General features: G+C 32.7%; 4 protein-coding genes across 4 annotated transcripts; 3 read left to right on the top strand and 1 right to left on the bottom strand.

Moving 5' to 3' along the window:
- The first annotated feature begins 63 nt into the window (after nt 1-63).
- Nucleotides 64-3,248, top strand: LOC130999684 (6,7,8-trihydroxycoumarin synthase-like). The gene is made up of 2 exons (XM_057925296.1): nt 64-1,011; nt 2,508-3,248. Exons 1-2 carry the CDS (start codon nt 118-120, stop codon nt 3,120-3,122), a joined length of 1,509 nt encoding a protein of 502 aa, XP_057781279.1. The 5' UTR covers nt 64-117; the 3' UTR covers nt 3,123-3,248.
- Nucleotides 3,249-4,285: 1,037 nt separating this feature from the next.
- LOC130999683 (6,7,8-trihydroxycoumarin synthase-like) lies at nt 4,286-6,872 on the top strand. The gene is made up of 2 exons (XM_057925295.1): nt 4,286-5,306; nt 6,061-6,872. The coding sequence occupies exons 1-2, from the start codon at nt 4,416-4,418 to the stop codon at nt 6,673-6,675; spliced, it is 1,506 nt and encodes a 501-aa protein (XP_057781278.1). The 5' UTR covers nt 4,286-4,415; the 3' UTR covers nt 6,676-6,872.
- Nucleotides 6,873-9,838: 2,966 nt separating this feature from the next.
- Nucleotides 9,839-12,058, top strand: LOC130996989 (6,7,8-trihydroxycoumarin synthase-like). Its single transcript, XM_057922270.1, has 3 exons — nt 9,839-10,472; nt 10,670-10,923; nt 11,444-12,058. The coding sequence occupies exons 1-3, from the start codon at nt 9,839-9,841 to the stop codon at nt 12,056-12,058; spliced, it is 1,503 nt and encodes a 500-aa protein (XP_057778253.1).
- Nucleotides 12,059-13,589: 1,531 nt separating this feature from the next.
- LOC130999681 (polygalacturonase-like) lies at nt 13,590-15,827 on the bottom strand. Its single transcript, XM_057925290.1, has 4 exons — nt 15,339-15,827; nt 14,672-14,961; nt 14,357-14,585; nt 13,590-13,906 (listed from the first exon to the last, which is right to left on the bottom strand). The coding sequence occupies exons 1-4, from the start codon at nt 15,783-15,785 to the stop codon at nt 13,670-13,672; spliced, it is 1,203 nt and encodes a 400-aa protein (XP_057781273.1). The 5' UTR covers nt 15,786-15,827; the 3' UTR covers nt 13,590-13,669.
- Nucleotides 15,828-16,865: the final 1,038 nt, after the last annotated feature.

Genomic DNA, 16,865 nt, shown 5'->3' with positions numbered 1-16,865 from the left:
ATAACATTTTAATTAAACCTTAAATTAGGGGAAATCTTATTTATTTTGTAACTATAGCAACATTGTTAGTATTTATACACTACTTCATGCTCTCCATATCTAAATTCTCTAGCAAAAATGATACTTCTATTATCCATATTTCTTCCCATAATCTTCTTCTACTTTCTCCACAAAACTCGAAAAACAACAAAATCAAACCTCCCGCCGGGTCCCCCGCGGCTGCCGTTGATCGGAAACCTCCACCAGCTCGCCACCGCCGGCGACCTACACTTTTACCTATGGCGCCTCTCCAAGAAATACAAATCTCCTATCATTCACATGAAATTAGGCTCTCGCCCTCTAATTGTTGTTTCCTCACCAAAATTGGCAAAAGAAGTGCTCCAAACTCAAGATTTGGCATTTTGTAGAAGACCAAAATCCACTTGTATGCAAAAACTAACATACCAATACTCAGATATAACCTTCTCACCATGCAACGATTATTGGAGAGAGATGAGAAAAATCACATCCATTCATCTCTTGAGCTCCAAAAAGGTTCAATCATTCCGCCCCATTCGCGAACACGAAATATCTCTTATGACCGCCAAGATCTCCAAATCTGCTTCCTCTCATGAGGTTGTGAATTTGAGTGAGATGGCGACTGCTCTCAGCAGCAGTTTAATATGCAGAATTGCTTTCGGTAAGAGATACTATGATCATGGATCTGAAATGAGGCGATTCAAGAAGCTTCTAGAAGAATTCGTGGCGATCACGCTCACCTTCTTTGTGTCTGATTACATTCCTGCACTCGGTTGGGTAGATAAACTCGTTGGATCGATGAAGAGGCTCGAAAGGATTTTCGAGAATCACGATTCGTTCTACCAGGAACTCATCGATGAGCATCTCGATCCGAGGAGGGCAAAGAAGAAGGAGGAAGAGGAAGATATTCTTGATACTTTGATCAAGCTTAAAGAAGACAAGTCTGACGTTCCGTTTGATCTCAATTGGAATAGCATCAAAGCCCTACTAATGGTAATTAATTGAGCTTTGATTATTCATTTTCTCTTAAACACATGTTCATGTGCAAATTTGCGAAACTTTGAACAGATCAATAATTTTGATAAGCATAGATATTTTATTTAATATGTTGAAAATTTCATCACTCCAGAATTCTAACCCTCTTGTTTATCAAAATTATTGATCTGTAAGAACTACAAACTATGCATTCATCCAACAAAGTCATGAATCTATCGTAGATCTTCGTGATCTAAGGGACTGAAATGGTTCATAGTTTATATTTTAAAATAAGTTTTTATTTTAGGGATGTGCTAAAATAAAAACTCATTTTAAAATATAAAATAGAAAATATTTTCACCTGATCATCAAAATCTACAATGATTCAACATTTTGCTTGATGAATTGGAAGTACTGAGTTTGAATTCCATATGGAATAAAACTTTTAATTTTTGAAATTTAAACATTTACACAGCAAATTCAAATGTATCTATATAGAATCCAAACATTTACACAACGATTGCCCAAAGATTAAATCTCAATCGTTAGATTATGGGTATATGAATAGTATAAATACGTTCCTAGTTTATACTTTAAGAGTGGTTTACTACTAATTAACACTCTACTATGGTGAGATTTTAGATTGATTTGTATGTGTTGTTTAATGTATCAATGACTGATATTCACCTGGAGGGAGAAAATCTTTATCTGGGTTCAAATCTTGGCGACTGTAGTATTGTCTTATTCAACACTATATATTAACTTATTTATAATTTATCACTTCTAGAAAAAAATAGCAATCTCAATATAACCTAACCCTATATATATTATATGGAGAGTTGCATTATAGTGACAAGACTATCTTTTGCGAGAAATATCATGTTTGAGATTCATTATATATATAGAGAGAACTGCAAATTAAGTAGAGAACGGAGAACAAATATAAAGTTACGAATAAGTCTATAATTTCAATGAATAAATTAATGTATCTTAGAATAAGTTTTGGCCTGAGTTCGAATCCTGAAAGGAGTGAGATTTTATATATTTTTTCTCTATTTTCACTAAATACACATATTCATTAATTATGCGATATATTCGTTAAATTTATTCTCTACTTATTTGCAGTTCTCCACGGGATCCATAGAGAATTATATTTTTCGAGAGAATGAAAAATAACGAATAAGCCTATAAATTTTACGAATAGATCAACATAAATAATGAACAGACGTATTCAGTAAATATGGTAAAAATAATGAAAATCTCGCCCCTATCAGGATTCGAACCATGGCAAAAAATCTTATTCATACGATATATTGATTTATTCATTGAAATTACAGACTTATTCGAACGCATTCTCTATTCTCAAAATATTTAGCATTCTCCATGGATCTTCTCCCTATATATATATATATATCAATGTTTCTTTAATTTACAATTATTCCTCTGTATATTACAACAATATATATTTCGCTCCAAGTTAACTAAATAAGATTGATTTTCTCAAACTTTTGTAGAATGTATTTTTAGCTGGTGCAGAGACAACTGCCACATCAACCATTTGGGTGATGACAGCACTTATTAAAGCTCCCGACGTCATGAAAAAATTGCAATTAGAAATCAGAAATTCAATAGGCAAAAAGGGCAAAGTAGATGAAGATGATCTGCCCAAACTTTCCTACCTAAGAGCAGTCATCATGGAGTCTTTTCGACTATACCCTTCCATCCCACTTCTTGTACCAAGAGAAACAATCAAAAAGAGCATTCTAGATGGCTATGAAATTCAACCCAAAACGATCGTGTATGTTAATGCATGGGCAATCTCAAGAGATCCCGAGTACTGGGAAAATCCAGATGAGTTCATTCCTGAGAGGTTCTTGAATACAAATATCGACTTAAAAGGAAAAGATTTTGGGCTCACTCCCTTTGGATCAGGCCGAAGAATCTGCCCCGGTATGGTTATGGGACTTGTGAATGTGGAGCTTATTGTTGCAAATTTGCTCTATAGTGTCGATTGGGAATTACCATTGGGTATCCGAGCAGAAGATGTGGATACAGCTTCTATGCCTGGACTCGCAGTGGCGAAGAAAAATGCACTTCTACTTGTTCCTTATAAATATCGTATTGTTTAGGAAATATGTTCTTCTATTAGGGTTCGTTTGATAGTCAGTATGGAATAAAACGTCGTATATTTGACTTATATGTCTTTTAAAACCTTTGTAACATATATTTTCTTGGCTATTGTATTATTCCTTACTTTCGCGCTCTATATATGGTTTTCTAAGCGTATATTAATTTGCAATAAACATATATAGATGAATAGGGTTAGATCAAGTGAGAACCACATTTTTTCGTGAGAACGGAGAACAATGAATAAGAGATAGTCACGTTGTGAACAATTATAATACATAAAATACATGAACACGATATGGTCGGATCTTGTATGCATGTTATATTTGACTGTTCACGATCTTACTCTTTCTTGTACACGTATTTAATGTGTTTGTTCATGGTTCTCTGTTCTCACAAAAAGACGTGATTCTCTCATACGAGATGAAAATCACATGTCTGGCATATACCATACAAAAAATAAAAAATTGTTTTATGTAAAGCTGTTAGAATACAAACATGTTAATAAATTCACATAGTGAGTATAATATATGTTGTGGGATAATATCTATAAATTATAATGGATTATCTTTTTATGGACGTATCAAAATGATAAATTGTTAAATATGCGTTAGCAGTTATATTAATTAGCAGTATGTATCTATATATATCTCCTCCAAGATAAACAAATAAATTAAATAAATAAGCATTACTAAGCATACAGATTTGCAATAAACATATATATATGACTAATATCTTATACGCCTGAAACATGTGTAACAAATAAGTTTAATTAGTTCAATAATTTCATTCTCGAGGACACATAAAACATGTCCAATTAGTAAGTCATTATCTTTATTAAGTCATACACGTTTTAAAATCTGTCGTATCACATTTTCAATTATATATAACTTGTAAGAAATTACTATCAATTAACTAATATTATTGTAAATGACTTAACGTTTTGTGTTTACTGAATCTTCATTTTCTCTTGGTTGTTTAAATAAACTGGAGATTTGCAGGTAACAAATCATAATCAAAATCTTGCCTTTGATTTGTTTATTTGATGGAAAATTAAACTATTTGGAACGCTTGATGTGGACCGAATCATTTGCACAGTAGGTGTTTGATGAAATACTCGACACAAGTAGCTATTAAATACTTCAGACTATGTTCACATACAAGCAAATAACTTTTTTAATTAAACTTTAAATTAGGGGAAATTTTATTTTTTTGGTAACTATAGCAACATTGTAAGTATTTATACTCCATTTCATGCTCTCCACATCTAAAATCTCTAGCACAAAATCGACAATATGATACTTCTATTATCCATATTTCTTCCCATAATCTTCTTCTACCTTCTCCACAAAACTCGAAAAACAACAAAATCAAACCTCCCGCCGGGTCCCCCGAGCCTGCCGTTGATCGGAAACCTCCACCAGCTCGCCACCGCCAGCAACCTACACTTTTACCTATGGCTCCTCTCCAAGAAATACAGCTCTCCTATCATTCACTTGAAATTAGGCTCTCACCCCCTAATTGTTGTTTCCTCACCAAAATTGGCAAAAGAAGTTCTCCAAACTCAAGATTTGTCATTTTGTAGCCGACCAAAACTCATTGCTATGCAAAAACTAACATACCAATACTCAGATATAGCCTTCTCACCATACAGCGATAATTGGAGAGAGATGAGAAAAATGACATTCATTCATCTATTGAGCACAAAAAAGGTTCAATCTTTCCGCCCCATTCGCGAAGACGAAATCTCTCTTATGATCGCCATGATCTCCAAATCTGCTTCCTCTCATGAGGTTGTGAATTTGAGTGAGATGGCGACGGCTCTCAGCTGCAGTTTGATATGCAGAATAGCTTTCGGTAAGAGATACAACAATCATGAGTCCGAAACGAGGCGATTCAAGAATCTTGTAAATGAATTTGCGGCGATGACGCTCACTTACTTTGTATCCGATTACGTTCCTGCTCTCGGTTGGGTGGATAAACTTGTTGGATCGACGAAGAGGCTCGATAGGGCCTTCGAGAATCACGATTCGTTCTACCAGGAGCTCATCGACGAGCATCTCGATCCGAGGAGGGCGAAGAAGGAGGAGGAGGAGGAAAATATTCTTGATACTTTGATCAAGCTTAAAGAAGACAAGTCTTCTCCCATTGATCTCAATTGGAATAGCATCAAAGCCTTACTAATGGTATGTAATTGAGCTTTGATTATCATATTCTAGGTTCACAAATTCATGACCCCGTTGATTAATGGTAACTTTGGTAAGTATGAGGTGAAACTAAATGTTAAAATTGAAGTTTGTGGACAGACCAAAATGGTAAAACGGGTCATCAATTGGTGAACCGGGGGAGTAGTATTTTTTAACTGAAAAGATTATTATTAATATCTTTAATTACTTAAAAAATTGTTAAGTGGATTTAATACATTAATTTATTTACTGTAAAAGACATTATAGTAATTAATTGTAGCTAAGAGCACTCCCAAGAGATCGCCTAAATGCATCACTAATTCTAAATTTAGGCTAAAACAATTGAAAATGAGATAAAAAAAAATGCATCCAGCAGATCCCCTAAATTGGATGGAGCCCACAAAAATTTTTACACCTACCTAAATTCAATCTTAAATTTACATCCACCCTAAATTTATTTTAAGCTTATAATTAGTAGGACCCACACATAATTATTGTTTTTATGTAGAAAATAGGAGATCTGGTGTATACATTTATAAAATCAAGATCCTAAAATTAAATAGGGAAGATTTAGGGAGGAATATAGGAGCATAATTTTGGGATTTCTGTTGGGAGTGCTCTAAGTGTTGTATGTTCTTTTACAACCAAACTTTTGTATATTGATGCTTCTTTTGCAGTCATTCCTTTTGTATATTACAATAATATTTTGTTCCAATTTAACAAAATAAGGTATGAATTTCTTAAACTTTTGTAGAACATATTTATAGCTGGTGCAGATACAAGTTCCAGAGCAACCATTTGGGCAATGACAGCACTGATCAAAACTCCCAACGTCATGAAAAAATTACAAGCTGAAATAAGAAGTTTGATAGGCGAAAAGGGCAAAGTAGATGAAGATGATCTGCCCAAACTTCCCTACCTAAAAGCAGTCATCATGGAGTCTTTCCGACTATACCCTTCTACCCCACTTCTTATACCAAGAGAAACAATCAAAAAGAGCATTCTAGATGGCTATGAAATTCAACCCAAAACAATCGTGTATGTTAATGCATGGGCAATCTCAAGAGATCCCGAGTACTGGGAAAATCCAGATGAGTTCGTGCCTGAGAGGTTCTTGAATAGCAATACTGACTTAAAAGGAAAAGATTTCGGGCTCACTCCCTTTGGATCAGGCCGAAGAATCTGCCCCGGTATGGTTATGGGGATGGTGAATGTGGAGCTTATTGTTGCAAATTTGCTCTATAGTTTCGATTGGGAATTGCCGTTGGGGATCCGAGCAGAAGATGTGGATACAGCTCCAATGACTGGACTCGCAGTGGCAAATACAAATGAACTTCTACTTGTTCCTCAGAAATATGGTATTGTTTAGGAAATTGTCTTGTGTTCATTTGTTAGGGTTCGTTTGGTACGCAGTACAGAATAAGATACAATATGTTTGATTGATATGTCGCTTACAACATATAATATATCAAGGTCATGTTTGGTAGGATGTACTAAAATATATGTCATATATAACTCATTGTTTGGTAGTATATATTAATATAAGGGTAATGGCGCTTAAATACACGAACTTTCACATATTTGTTGTTTAGCACATGAACTATAAATCGTACACTCCAAATACATGAACTTTCATTTTATTTTTTAATTTTGCATACGAACATTTTAACACTCAAAACTCAATCGCAAACCCAAAACTTGAGCATTTGGAGATAGGATTGCCATACCAGAAATGCATCAAAGTTCATGGAGAAATGCATCAAACTTGAGCATTATAATATTTGTACTATAAATTTAATTATGTAATATTAAGGAGCAAAAATTTATTTAAAAAGTTGATGATAATTATCTCTCGATCGGTTCATTTTCTTTAAATTCAACAGATTGAAAATTAAATTGAAGCAAATCTACTCGTCTTATTTGTAGTTAGACTACATCTCAATGGTAGCTTATTTATTGGTTAATTAAATTAATCTCTCTATCTCTCTCTTTCAAAAATTATCTTGACTTTCATTTTAACACAGAAAGTCAGAAACTAATAAGCCCTTCAACCACTGAAATAATGCTTTATGTCTAACTGCTAGCCTATTTATTTTTATTAGACTTTCATCCTTTGAGCTAGGTCTAGCTAGCTAGCTAGCTTATTAATTTTGACAATAGGATATGTATATCAATTTTTATGTGTATATGTTATTAACAATAGGATATTCCATTATATTGTTTTTATAAAAGTGAGATTGAGTTTAAATACCTCAGAATATAATTTTAATATGCTAACAAATATTTTCCATGTATATATGGATTTATTAGTCCTAAAAATACCTCATAATTAAAATGTATATTTTTGTATATCAATTGATGAATTTTATATATAAGTGGCTGGGTCCCCTTTCAATTGGGCCTAAAAATGTATTCTTGTTGAGTTTGCAATTTCTCAAATAATTTGGAATTGTGTATTTTTATCAATTGGGCCGGGTCCCCTTTCAATTGGGCCTAAAAATAGTATTCTTTTTCGTTTGCCAATCATTTTAATTAGATATTGCTAGTATGTATTCTTTATTATTTACTTGATGTTTCTAGCTTTCTATTCATTTCAGAATATACTCAGCTGTTTGACGAAATGTCTGAACCAAAAGTGACTTGTTCCTTTATTTTCTTTTTGGTTATTATCCATTACTTTCTAGCTCTACTTTCTTCTCTAAATATGGATTACTAAGGGTGTGTTTACTTTGATAGAAAAGGTTAGAAAAAATATATTTTCCATCATTTTCACATGTTTCCTATATATGATGGATAATTTTCTCCGGTCAGGCTGGAAAATTTATTCGGGCAGCCCCTTTTTCACTCATTTTCTCACAAATGTTAGATAATATTATCCTATTGGAAGGGTGTGAAAATATTTTCCAACATTTCAATTTGTTTATCCATCTATTTCTAACAAAGTAAACGCATGATAAAAAAAGGAGAAAAATATAATATTATCTCACCTTTTCTTAATCATCCATCCTTTTCAAATGAAAATTTTACTACCAAAGTAAACACACCCTAAGCGTAGATTTTCAATAATATCTTATACGCCATGAAACATGTGTGTAATTAATAAGTTTAGTTCAATAATTTGATTCTCGAGGACATATGAAACATGTCTATGGTGCCTACACCTACTAAATTAATTCATTTTTGAGGAAGAAAAAAATTAGGAATCCTCAATAAAAGTAGGACGATACTTGGTATGTTAAAAGAATATGGAATTTATTATTAAGAATTGATTCTTGATGGCTTTTTTAAAATATCTTAAACATGAAAGAGACCAAACTTGATGAGCACAAATTAATAGATCACATCACACGTGTGTGGTATGGATTAACATACAAATCTTTGAGTTTGGTTTTTGTAAGGAAAATTGTAGGACAATTGTGTAAGAATAAAATGGGCGGTGAATGTATCCGTTTCCTAAATATAGCATACAATGTTTTCGTCGGCAATATTTATGATATCTTGAATACATGTCATCTAATATATTTATAATTTATAGTATTTTAATGATCACTTACAATTTTATTGGTATTTTTACACTTATATTTAAAGCAATGCTTTAGATTTGATTACGAGTTTTGACCTATCACAATCTCATATTAGTTTTTGTACATATTAACCGTTTTCTAAATTAAACATATACGACGTTAGGAAATTAATCAATAATCAACACAAAAGTGATTTGTACAAAGAAAAACTTAATGGGTGCTTTGTGACACAAATTAGCTTAGGAGAAGAGTGTGTGTATGCGTGCGTGCAAATTTATATTTATAATATATTAAAAAATTCAAATGAATTTTAAATTTAATGATAATTTTATCTTTTTATTTATTTTTTTGTTTTATTTAAATTAGCTTAGGAGGAAGGTAATGTATGCGTGCGTGCGTGCATGTGCAACATGTGTACTCTGCACGTGCTTGATCGTGCAAATCTATATTTATAATATATTAAAAAGGTAATTTTTAGTTTCAAATCAATCTCAAAATTTAAAGATAATTTTATCTTTTTATTTGTTTTGTTTTATTTTTCTTCTTAAATTATAAAATTCAATTACTTATAAAATATTTAATATACTATCAAAATAAAAAAATTAATTTGATATATTTAAATTTTCTTTTCTAATTAAAAAAGTTAAATTGATATGAGTTGTTGATAAACATAAAACACGGTACTAAAGTTCAGGATTCCGCTTTCTCAATTAAACAAAAAATTAAATTAAATTTACTATATAAATATATTCACATTAATGGATTCTAAAAACAAATTAAATTTCCATACAATAGGTGATCGATGCATCTAAAAATTGCAATATAAATTTTTAATTAAGACATGCCACCACCGCTTATAAATATCATATGATATATATGATATGTCACACAACGCTCAAGTATATATATACCTTTTAAAAAAATGTATATTCCCAAACAATCATTCGATATACTATAAAACACACCTTCTACACTAAGTAATTAACCTTCATCACAACCTCATTAACCATGTCAATTTTGCTATGGATTTCCCTCTCCACAATCTTGCTATACCTCCTCTACAAAGCCACAAAACCCTCAAAAACCCTAGCTCCCCCGGGCCCGCCTCGCCTCCCGTTGATCGGAAACCTCCACCAATTCCTAGCGGCCGGAAACCTACCTGCCTATCTATGGGAGCTCTCCAAGAAACACGGCCCCATCGTCCACCTAGAACTCGGCTCCCTCCCCGTGGTCGTCGTCTCCTCCGCCGAGCTAGCAAAACAAGTGCTCAAAACGCAAGATCAATCATTCTGCACGAGGCCCAAATTTCTCGGGCAGCAGAGGCTCTCCTACGCCAGCATGGACATGGCGTTCGCGCCCTACGGCGACTACTGGCGGGAGCTGCGGAAGATCGCCTCCGTCCACCTCCTCAGCGCGAGGAAGGTCCAATCGTTCCGCCCCGTTCGAGAGGAGGAAGTCTCTCGCATGATCAACAAGATTTCGAGCATTTCTAGTGAGAGAGAAGGGGTCGTGAATTTGAGTGAGATGGCTATCGCTCTAGGCAGCAGCTTGATATGCAGAATTGCTTTTGGGAGAGGATGCGAAGATGGCTATGGAGAGGCGAAGCAATTGGGGTTTGGTGAGATGTTGAGAGAGGCTCAAGGTGTGTTGCCCTCTTTCTCTTTTCCTTTTTAGCTTTATATTCATAAACTATTAGTGAATTCTGCTATTTTCCATATTTTATAAAGTTTGTGAATAAATACACGAATTTTGATGATCTTGGAAATTTTCATGATGATATGAACCACTAATTAATGATTAGAGGTGCGTCTTACCAATTGAGTTACGTTTTATGGTCAGGTGTGTTAGCGTCTTTGTCTATGTCGGATTTCTTTCCCTGGTTGGGATGGGTGGATTGGATCAATGGGTATGGGAGTTGGGTGGAGAGGACTTATAAGAATTTGGATGGTTTCTACCAAGAGCTTATCAACGAGCATCTTGATCCGAAGAGGAAGGAGAAGGAGAAGGATGTTGTTGATGCATTAATCCAGCTTAAAGAGGAGAGGTCTCTCTCTATCGATTTCGACTGGCGGAGTGTCAAAGCGATGCTGATGGTATTGTTGTCTACGTGCTTCAGTTTCGTATTTTATTTCATTTGATGTTGCTATCGTTCCACGCAGGTGCAACATGCAAGTGTCTAAAAATTAAAATTTAATTACCTTTTATATATAAAAATATGCAGAATATACATCTCACTCTAATTCGGTGGCTCACTACGTGTACCACTTTCAATTTTATATACTTTTCAATTATTTTTTAATTTTAAATTTGTTATATTTAGTATAATTATAAAATAATTAATTAGGGCTTACTAATTCAATTAGGATTTATTATTTTATAATTTTAAAATTAATAATTCATTATTAAGATTAAACTAATTCCAAAATTTGATTTTTAATAATAAATATTAATTAAGATTTATTATATAATAAAATCTATTATTTTTGTATAAAAGAATCATAATTTTTAAATAATAATTTAAAATGATATATATACTATTTTATCTGTTATTAATAGTACTATTTTAAATTCTAATTCTATTTCTAATATATGCATGATTTTTTGGCTGTGCAGAACATATTCATCGGAGCAACCGATACAAGCGCGGCGACAACGGTTTGGGTGATGACGGCGTTGATCAAGGCACCCAAAATCATGAGCAAACTCCAACAAGAAATTCGAAATTTAGCTGGCCAAAAAGGGAGAGTAGACGAAGACGATCTCCCTCAACTCCCATATCTAAAAGCAGTCATAAACGAGACATTCCGATTGCACCCTCCGATTCCGTTGCTCATGCCAAGAGAGGCAATGCAGAGATGCACTCTACACGGCTATGAGATCGAGCCCAAGACGGTGGTCTATGTCCACGCGGGTGCAGTTGCAAGGGATCCCGAGTGTTGGAAGGATCCAGACGAGTTCGTGCCTGAGAGGTTCTTGAATAGTGATATTGATGACGTGAAAGGGCAAGATTTCGGGTTCCTTCCGTTTGGGGCGGGGCGGAGAATGTGCCCCGGATCGGTGATGGGGATTGTGAATGTGGAGCTTGCAGTTGCGAATTTGCTCTACTCTTTTGATTGGGAAACCCTAAAGGGGATGAAGGTGGAAGATATTGATGAGGAATCTCATCCTGGGATTACAATGCATAAGAAAAGACCACTTCTTCTTGTAGCTAAGAGATATTCACCTTGATTATATATGTTACTTATATCATTTTGATTTGCTATTTTTTGTGTGTTGGACAAAGTTTAATTTTAGGACTAATTGTTGTAACTTTATTGGGTTAATGAATTGCTACAAAAGCAAACTTTGATCAGATTCTGGTTTTAATTTGGACATTAATACAAAATATTAATATTGTTATACATGTTCATTGTTTTCCTAAATTGAACATAAGATAAGGATCAACTCAAAAATGAATTCCTTAACACAATATTTATGATGTCATTGAATACAGTCTTACCATCTAATATATTTATAACTTATAGTATTTTATTGGTATTTACACATATATATAAAGCATTGCTTTAGATTTGATTACAAGTTTTGACCTATCACGATCTCATATTAATTTGTATACATATTAACCGTTTTCTAAATTAAACATATACGAGGTTAGGAAATCAATAATCAACACAAAAGTGATTTGTACAAAGAAAAACTTAATGGGTGCTTTGTGGTGATGACACAAATTAGCTTAGGAGGAAGGGTATGTATGCGTCATGCGTGCGTGCAAATTTATATTTATAATATATTAAAAAATTAATTTCAAATTAATTTTAAATTTAATGATAATTTTATCTTTTTATTTTTTTTGTTTTATTTAAATTAGCTTAGGAGGAAGGGTTTGTATACGTGCGTGCGTACGTGCATGTGCAACATGTGTACTTGCACGTGCTTGATCGTGCAAATCTATATTTATAATTAATATATTAAAAAGGTAAATTTTAGTTTCAAAACAATCTCAAAATTTAATGAAAATTTTATCTTTTTATTTTTTTTGTTTTATTTTTCTTCTTAAATTATAAAATTCAATTACTTATAAAATATTTAATATACTATCAAAATAAAAATCACAATAAAAAATTTCATTTGATCATGATATATATAAATTTTCTTTTCTAATTAAAAAGTTAAATTGACATGAGTTGTTGATAAACATAAAACATGATACTAAAGTTCAGGATTCCGCTTTCCCAATTAAACAAAAGAATAAATTAAATTTACTATATAAATATATTCACATTAATGGATTCTAAAAATAAATTAAATTTCCATACAATAGGTGATGCATCTAAAAATTGCAATATAAATTTTTAATTAAGACATGCCACCACTGCTTATAAGTATAATATGATATATATATATATGAGATGTAACACAACGCTCATGTATATATATACGATCAACCTTTAAAAAAAATGGATTCCCAAACAATCATTCTACCATAAATTAAATACACCTTCTACACTAAGTGACCTTCATCACTACCTCATTCACCATATATGTCACTTTTCCTATGGATATATATCACTCTCCACAATCTTTCTATTATATATTTAATTCAAAATTAATAATATAAAATGATATATTATATTTATCTATTATTACTATTTTAAATTATGCTTCTATTGTGATAAAAATATATATATATACTTCCAATATATGCTTTATTTAATTTGTGCCTTTGTAGAACATATTCATCTTGATTTCAAAAGATTATGTCTCTTTCTATTCTAAACTTAAAACTTGTTAATTAATCTAACCAATAATCTAACATCATCCTATCTTTGAACTTCCTTGTCATCTTTCTTCATTTAAGCAACTCGTGGGCTCGACAACGTCGTTTGCCGTTCCTCCGGCGTTCTCGCAGGATGCCGTTGCATTTGCCGGATTATCTTTGAAGGTGAGATTAACTCCGTCTAGAGTTATTTCACTGCATGGATTGGTTTTACTGCAGTCAAATTTCACTGCAATTTGTGTTGCAGATGTCCCATGTACATCTTCATATCTCACATTGCTAATTTTCACGCCTGAATCCTGCAAAAAACAAATAAATAAAAAGAGCAAAAATTTAACTAGATAAACTTATTTTATATTTTATTTGTTGTAATTGTTATTTTGTAAGAATTAATTATATGACACGAAGAGGACTATTTCCTTAAATATACTGTCTCCCACTAATTAAAATAATTGTTCAAACCAAAAATCTAATAAAAAAAGTTAAATATTGCAATTCGTTACTAAATTAAATATTTGGCCCCTTATTTCTAACCCGATGTCTATCGATCGACAATCATGTAGGATTTATTTCTAAGCTATATGTATAGTTTTATTCTTTGTACTTACGTCATTTTTCTTTCTTTTATTTTACCCTATTTAATTATTCGAAAAAAATAAAAGTATTTCATTTTTCCTTCTTGAGTTGAAATATTAGAAAACCCATTTTTTATTAATTATGACGAAAGTATATAGTTGTATATATCTTACCTGGCTAGGACAATTATTGTGGTCGGGACAATAATTTTGATCAATAATAATTGGATATTTGGCATTATCAATCACAATGTGTTGAAAATAAACGTCTTTAACAAATCCATTGCTAGGCCTTGCCCACGTCTTTATTCTCAAACCATTTTGAGTCCCCCTAAACGTCGCCGTTTTGATTGTCACATTCTGCACTCCCGCCTCTTGCAAATTCCAACCTAGACTCCCTATACTGCAAAAATTATCATATTTCAATTTATGAGTTTCCAATTTAATTAAATTGCTTAAGTAGTATATAAATTTTAAAAAAAATGATACCTTATCCCGTGACCGGGCCCACAAAAGAGGTTTTCGATCAACAAGTCGGAAGCGCCGGGGCCGATCGAGACACAATCGTCACCGGTGCCGATGCGTGAGCCTAAAATAGCGACGGCCGATGATTGCTCGATGTGAATTCCGTCGGTGTTGGGGCTGTTTCCGTCGGCGGATATTTTCACGTTCATGAGATTGACATTGTGACATCCATAAATGAGAATGTGGAACATTTGACTGTTTAAGGATGATAGTGCATTGATACTTATGTTGTTTGAGTTGTAGAATGCTAAAGTCTGCATAAGCAAAATAATAAAAATAATTAGTACCATTTTAAGATATAAATTAAACTATTTTCAATATTTAGATTTGAATATATTTTGCAGAATGAATTTGTGATCTTGAATTCGTGTGACATTATCTATTGTCTATATATAGATAAATGATACGTGTTAATTCAAAGGGTTCAAGATGGTCCACTATTAGAGTATATATTAATTTTTCTCATATATATAAACCATATATAAATCGCAATTTCTTTGTACTACATATGTCAATCATCTACAAATACAAATGCAATATATAGAAGATGTCACGTTAGAATGCTCATGCACACAATTAATAAAAGCTACAATAATTAAAATTAAATTAAATTTTGGTATGGTCAACTAACCGTGGCTCCCTTGGGACAATTGTGGCCGGAGTTCTTGCAGGCCCACAGCGCCGCCCCTCGACCGTCTAGGGTTCCGCCGTATATGGAAACTCCGGTGACCCTCTCAAACTTCAACCAGCTGCCGGAATTCCCGATCACGCTGTAGTTACTCGGAGCTACGAGAGTGCCATCGATGCTAATAGTGATTGCCGTGTTCTTGCACGACTTGCCGGAAAACACTACATTCCGCAGCCGATACCGCCCCGCCGGCACGTGGATCTCGGCAGGTTGCGCGGCGGCGCAGGCGGCGCCCCACGCACTGAGGAAAGCCTTTGTGCAGTCGGATTTTCCGTTGGATTTTGCTCCGAAACTCTTCACATTATAGCTGAGAGTTGCAGAAGATGAGTCGATCAAGAAGAATGCGACGGTGATCGTGATGGAAATTTGTGTTTTTTTGTTGATAATCATTTTTGTTTTTGTGTGTGTGTTTGTGTGTGGTTTTGTGTGTGTATTTATATATAGGCCTTGTTGCTAATCACCATTAACGTGGTAAGTAATGCGAAGATGGATTCCTAATTATTTTGAAGAGGATTAATCAATCATAGGTTTTATAATTTATTAATTGAACCAATGTTATTATATTTAGATTGGTGAATTTATATATTATAAATTTATAATGTTACAATATACTAAAACTAATGACAGAAATTGTTGCTGCCTGCATGCCATGAGAAAACAGCCATTTTGTTGATTAATTATTTATTTTAAAGAAATTTAATTGATTATTAATTTCAATCTAGCTCAAATTGATAGTAGTATGTATACAACTTTACCATGGTATAAAGTGGAAAATTATAAATTTTGGTATAGTCGAATTTGTTACTGTCGTTGATCCTAAATATTTGTATATAGTATCGACACACATTTATCTTGTATTTCGTCAATTAGATTAACTTTAAGAAATTTTTACTGTCATCGATCCTATATATTTATGATATTGATACAATAGGATCGATTTTGAAATCAGTAAAATAGATACATTATCACTGCATCGAAAAATAAGAAAAATATAATTTTCTATATATAAATTATGCTTAGTCAATCCTCCACCATGTGCTAATAATTGTTAATCATATTCAAAATTCTTTCTTTATTTTTATTTTATTTTGATATCATCTCATAAGTGGGATGTATTATTATAAATTTGTAACAATGTTCTATGCTAAGTTAAAAAACTGATACAGATATTGCTTCAAAAAAAATTTGATATAGATATATTTTTTATGCTTAATCAATCGTCATTGAGAGTCCCATGTGCAATTCATAATTCTTAATCATGTAAAAATTATTTATTTGTTTATTTATATTATTTTCATATCATTGGTAAGCGGATTGCGTTAATTATTAATCAACATTCTCTAATGATTTCAAATATATTACAGAATTTATTTTATATGATATGTATAACTAAACACGTTCGTCATTAATTATGTGCATGGAATGTCACGACGATCAAATTATTATAATTAGAGCTTTGACTATTCCTCA

This window comes from Salvia miltiorrhiza, chromosome 8 (genome assembly GCF_028751815.1).
Source record: "Salvia miltiorrhiza cultivar Shanhuang (shh) chromosome 8, IMPLAD_Smil_shh, whole genome shotgun sequence".
In the NCBI taxonomy this organism is placed as follows: domain Eukaryota; kingdom Viridiplantae; phylum Streptophyta; class Magnoliopsida; order Lamiales; family Lamiaceae; genus Salvia; species Salvia miltiorrhiza.
The sequence above is the reverse complement of the archived record's forward strand: the minus strand, read 5'-3'. Positions and strand labels throughout refer to the sequence as shown.

Excerpts from the sequence above, each read along its gene's own strand:
- LOC130999684 (XM_057925296.1), top strand. The coding sequence starts at position 118 with ATGATACTTCTATTATCCATATTTCTTCCCATAATCTTCTTCTACTTT. Across the intron at positions 1,012-2,507 it reads GCATCAAAGCCCTACTAATG|AATGTATTTTTAGCTGGTGC; the intron begins GTAATTAATTGA and ends AAACTTTTGTAG.
- LOC130999683 (XM_057925295.1), top strand. The coding sequence starts at position 4,416 with ATGATACTTCTATTATCCATATTTCTTCCCATAATCTTCTTCTACCTT. Across the intron at positions 5,307-6,060 it reads GCATCAAAGCCTTACTAATG|AACATATTTATAGCTGGTGC; the intron begins GTATGTAATTGA and ends AAACTTTTGTAG.
- LOC130996989 (XM_057922270.1), top strand. The coding sequence starts at position 9,839 with ATGTCAATTTTGCTATGGATTTCCCTCTCCACAATCTTGCTATACCTC. Across the intron at positions 10,473-10,669 it reads GATGTTGAGAGAGGCTCAAG|GTGTGTTAGCGTCTTTGTCT; the intron begins GTGTGTTGCCCT and ends TTTTATGGTCAG. Across the intron at positions 10,924-11,443 it reads GTGTCAAAGCGATGCTGATG|AACATATTCATCGGAGCAAC; the intron begins GTATTGTTGTCT and ends TTGGCTGTGCAG.
- LOC130999681 (XM_057925290.1), bottom strand. The coding sequence starts at position 15,785 with ATGATTATCAACAAAAAAACACAAATTTCCATCACGATCACCGTCGCA. Across the intron at positions 14,962-15,338 it reads ATTGTCCCAAGGGAGCCACG|ACTTTAGCATTCTACAACTC; the intron begins GTTAGTTGACCA and ends TTGCTTATGCAG. Across the intron at positions 13,907-14,356 it reads ACAATAATTGTCCTAGCCAG|GATTCAGGCGTGAAAATTAG; the intron begins GTAAGATATATA and ends TGTTTTTTGCAG.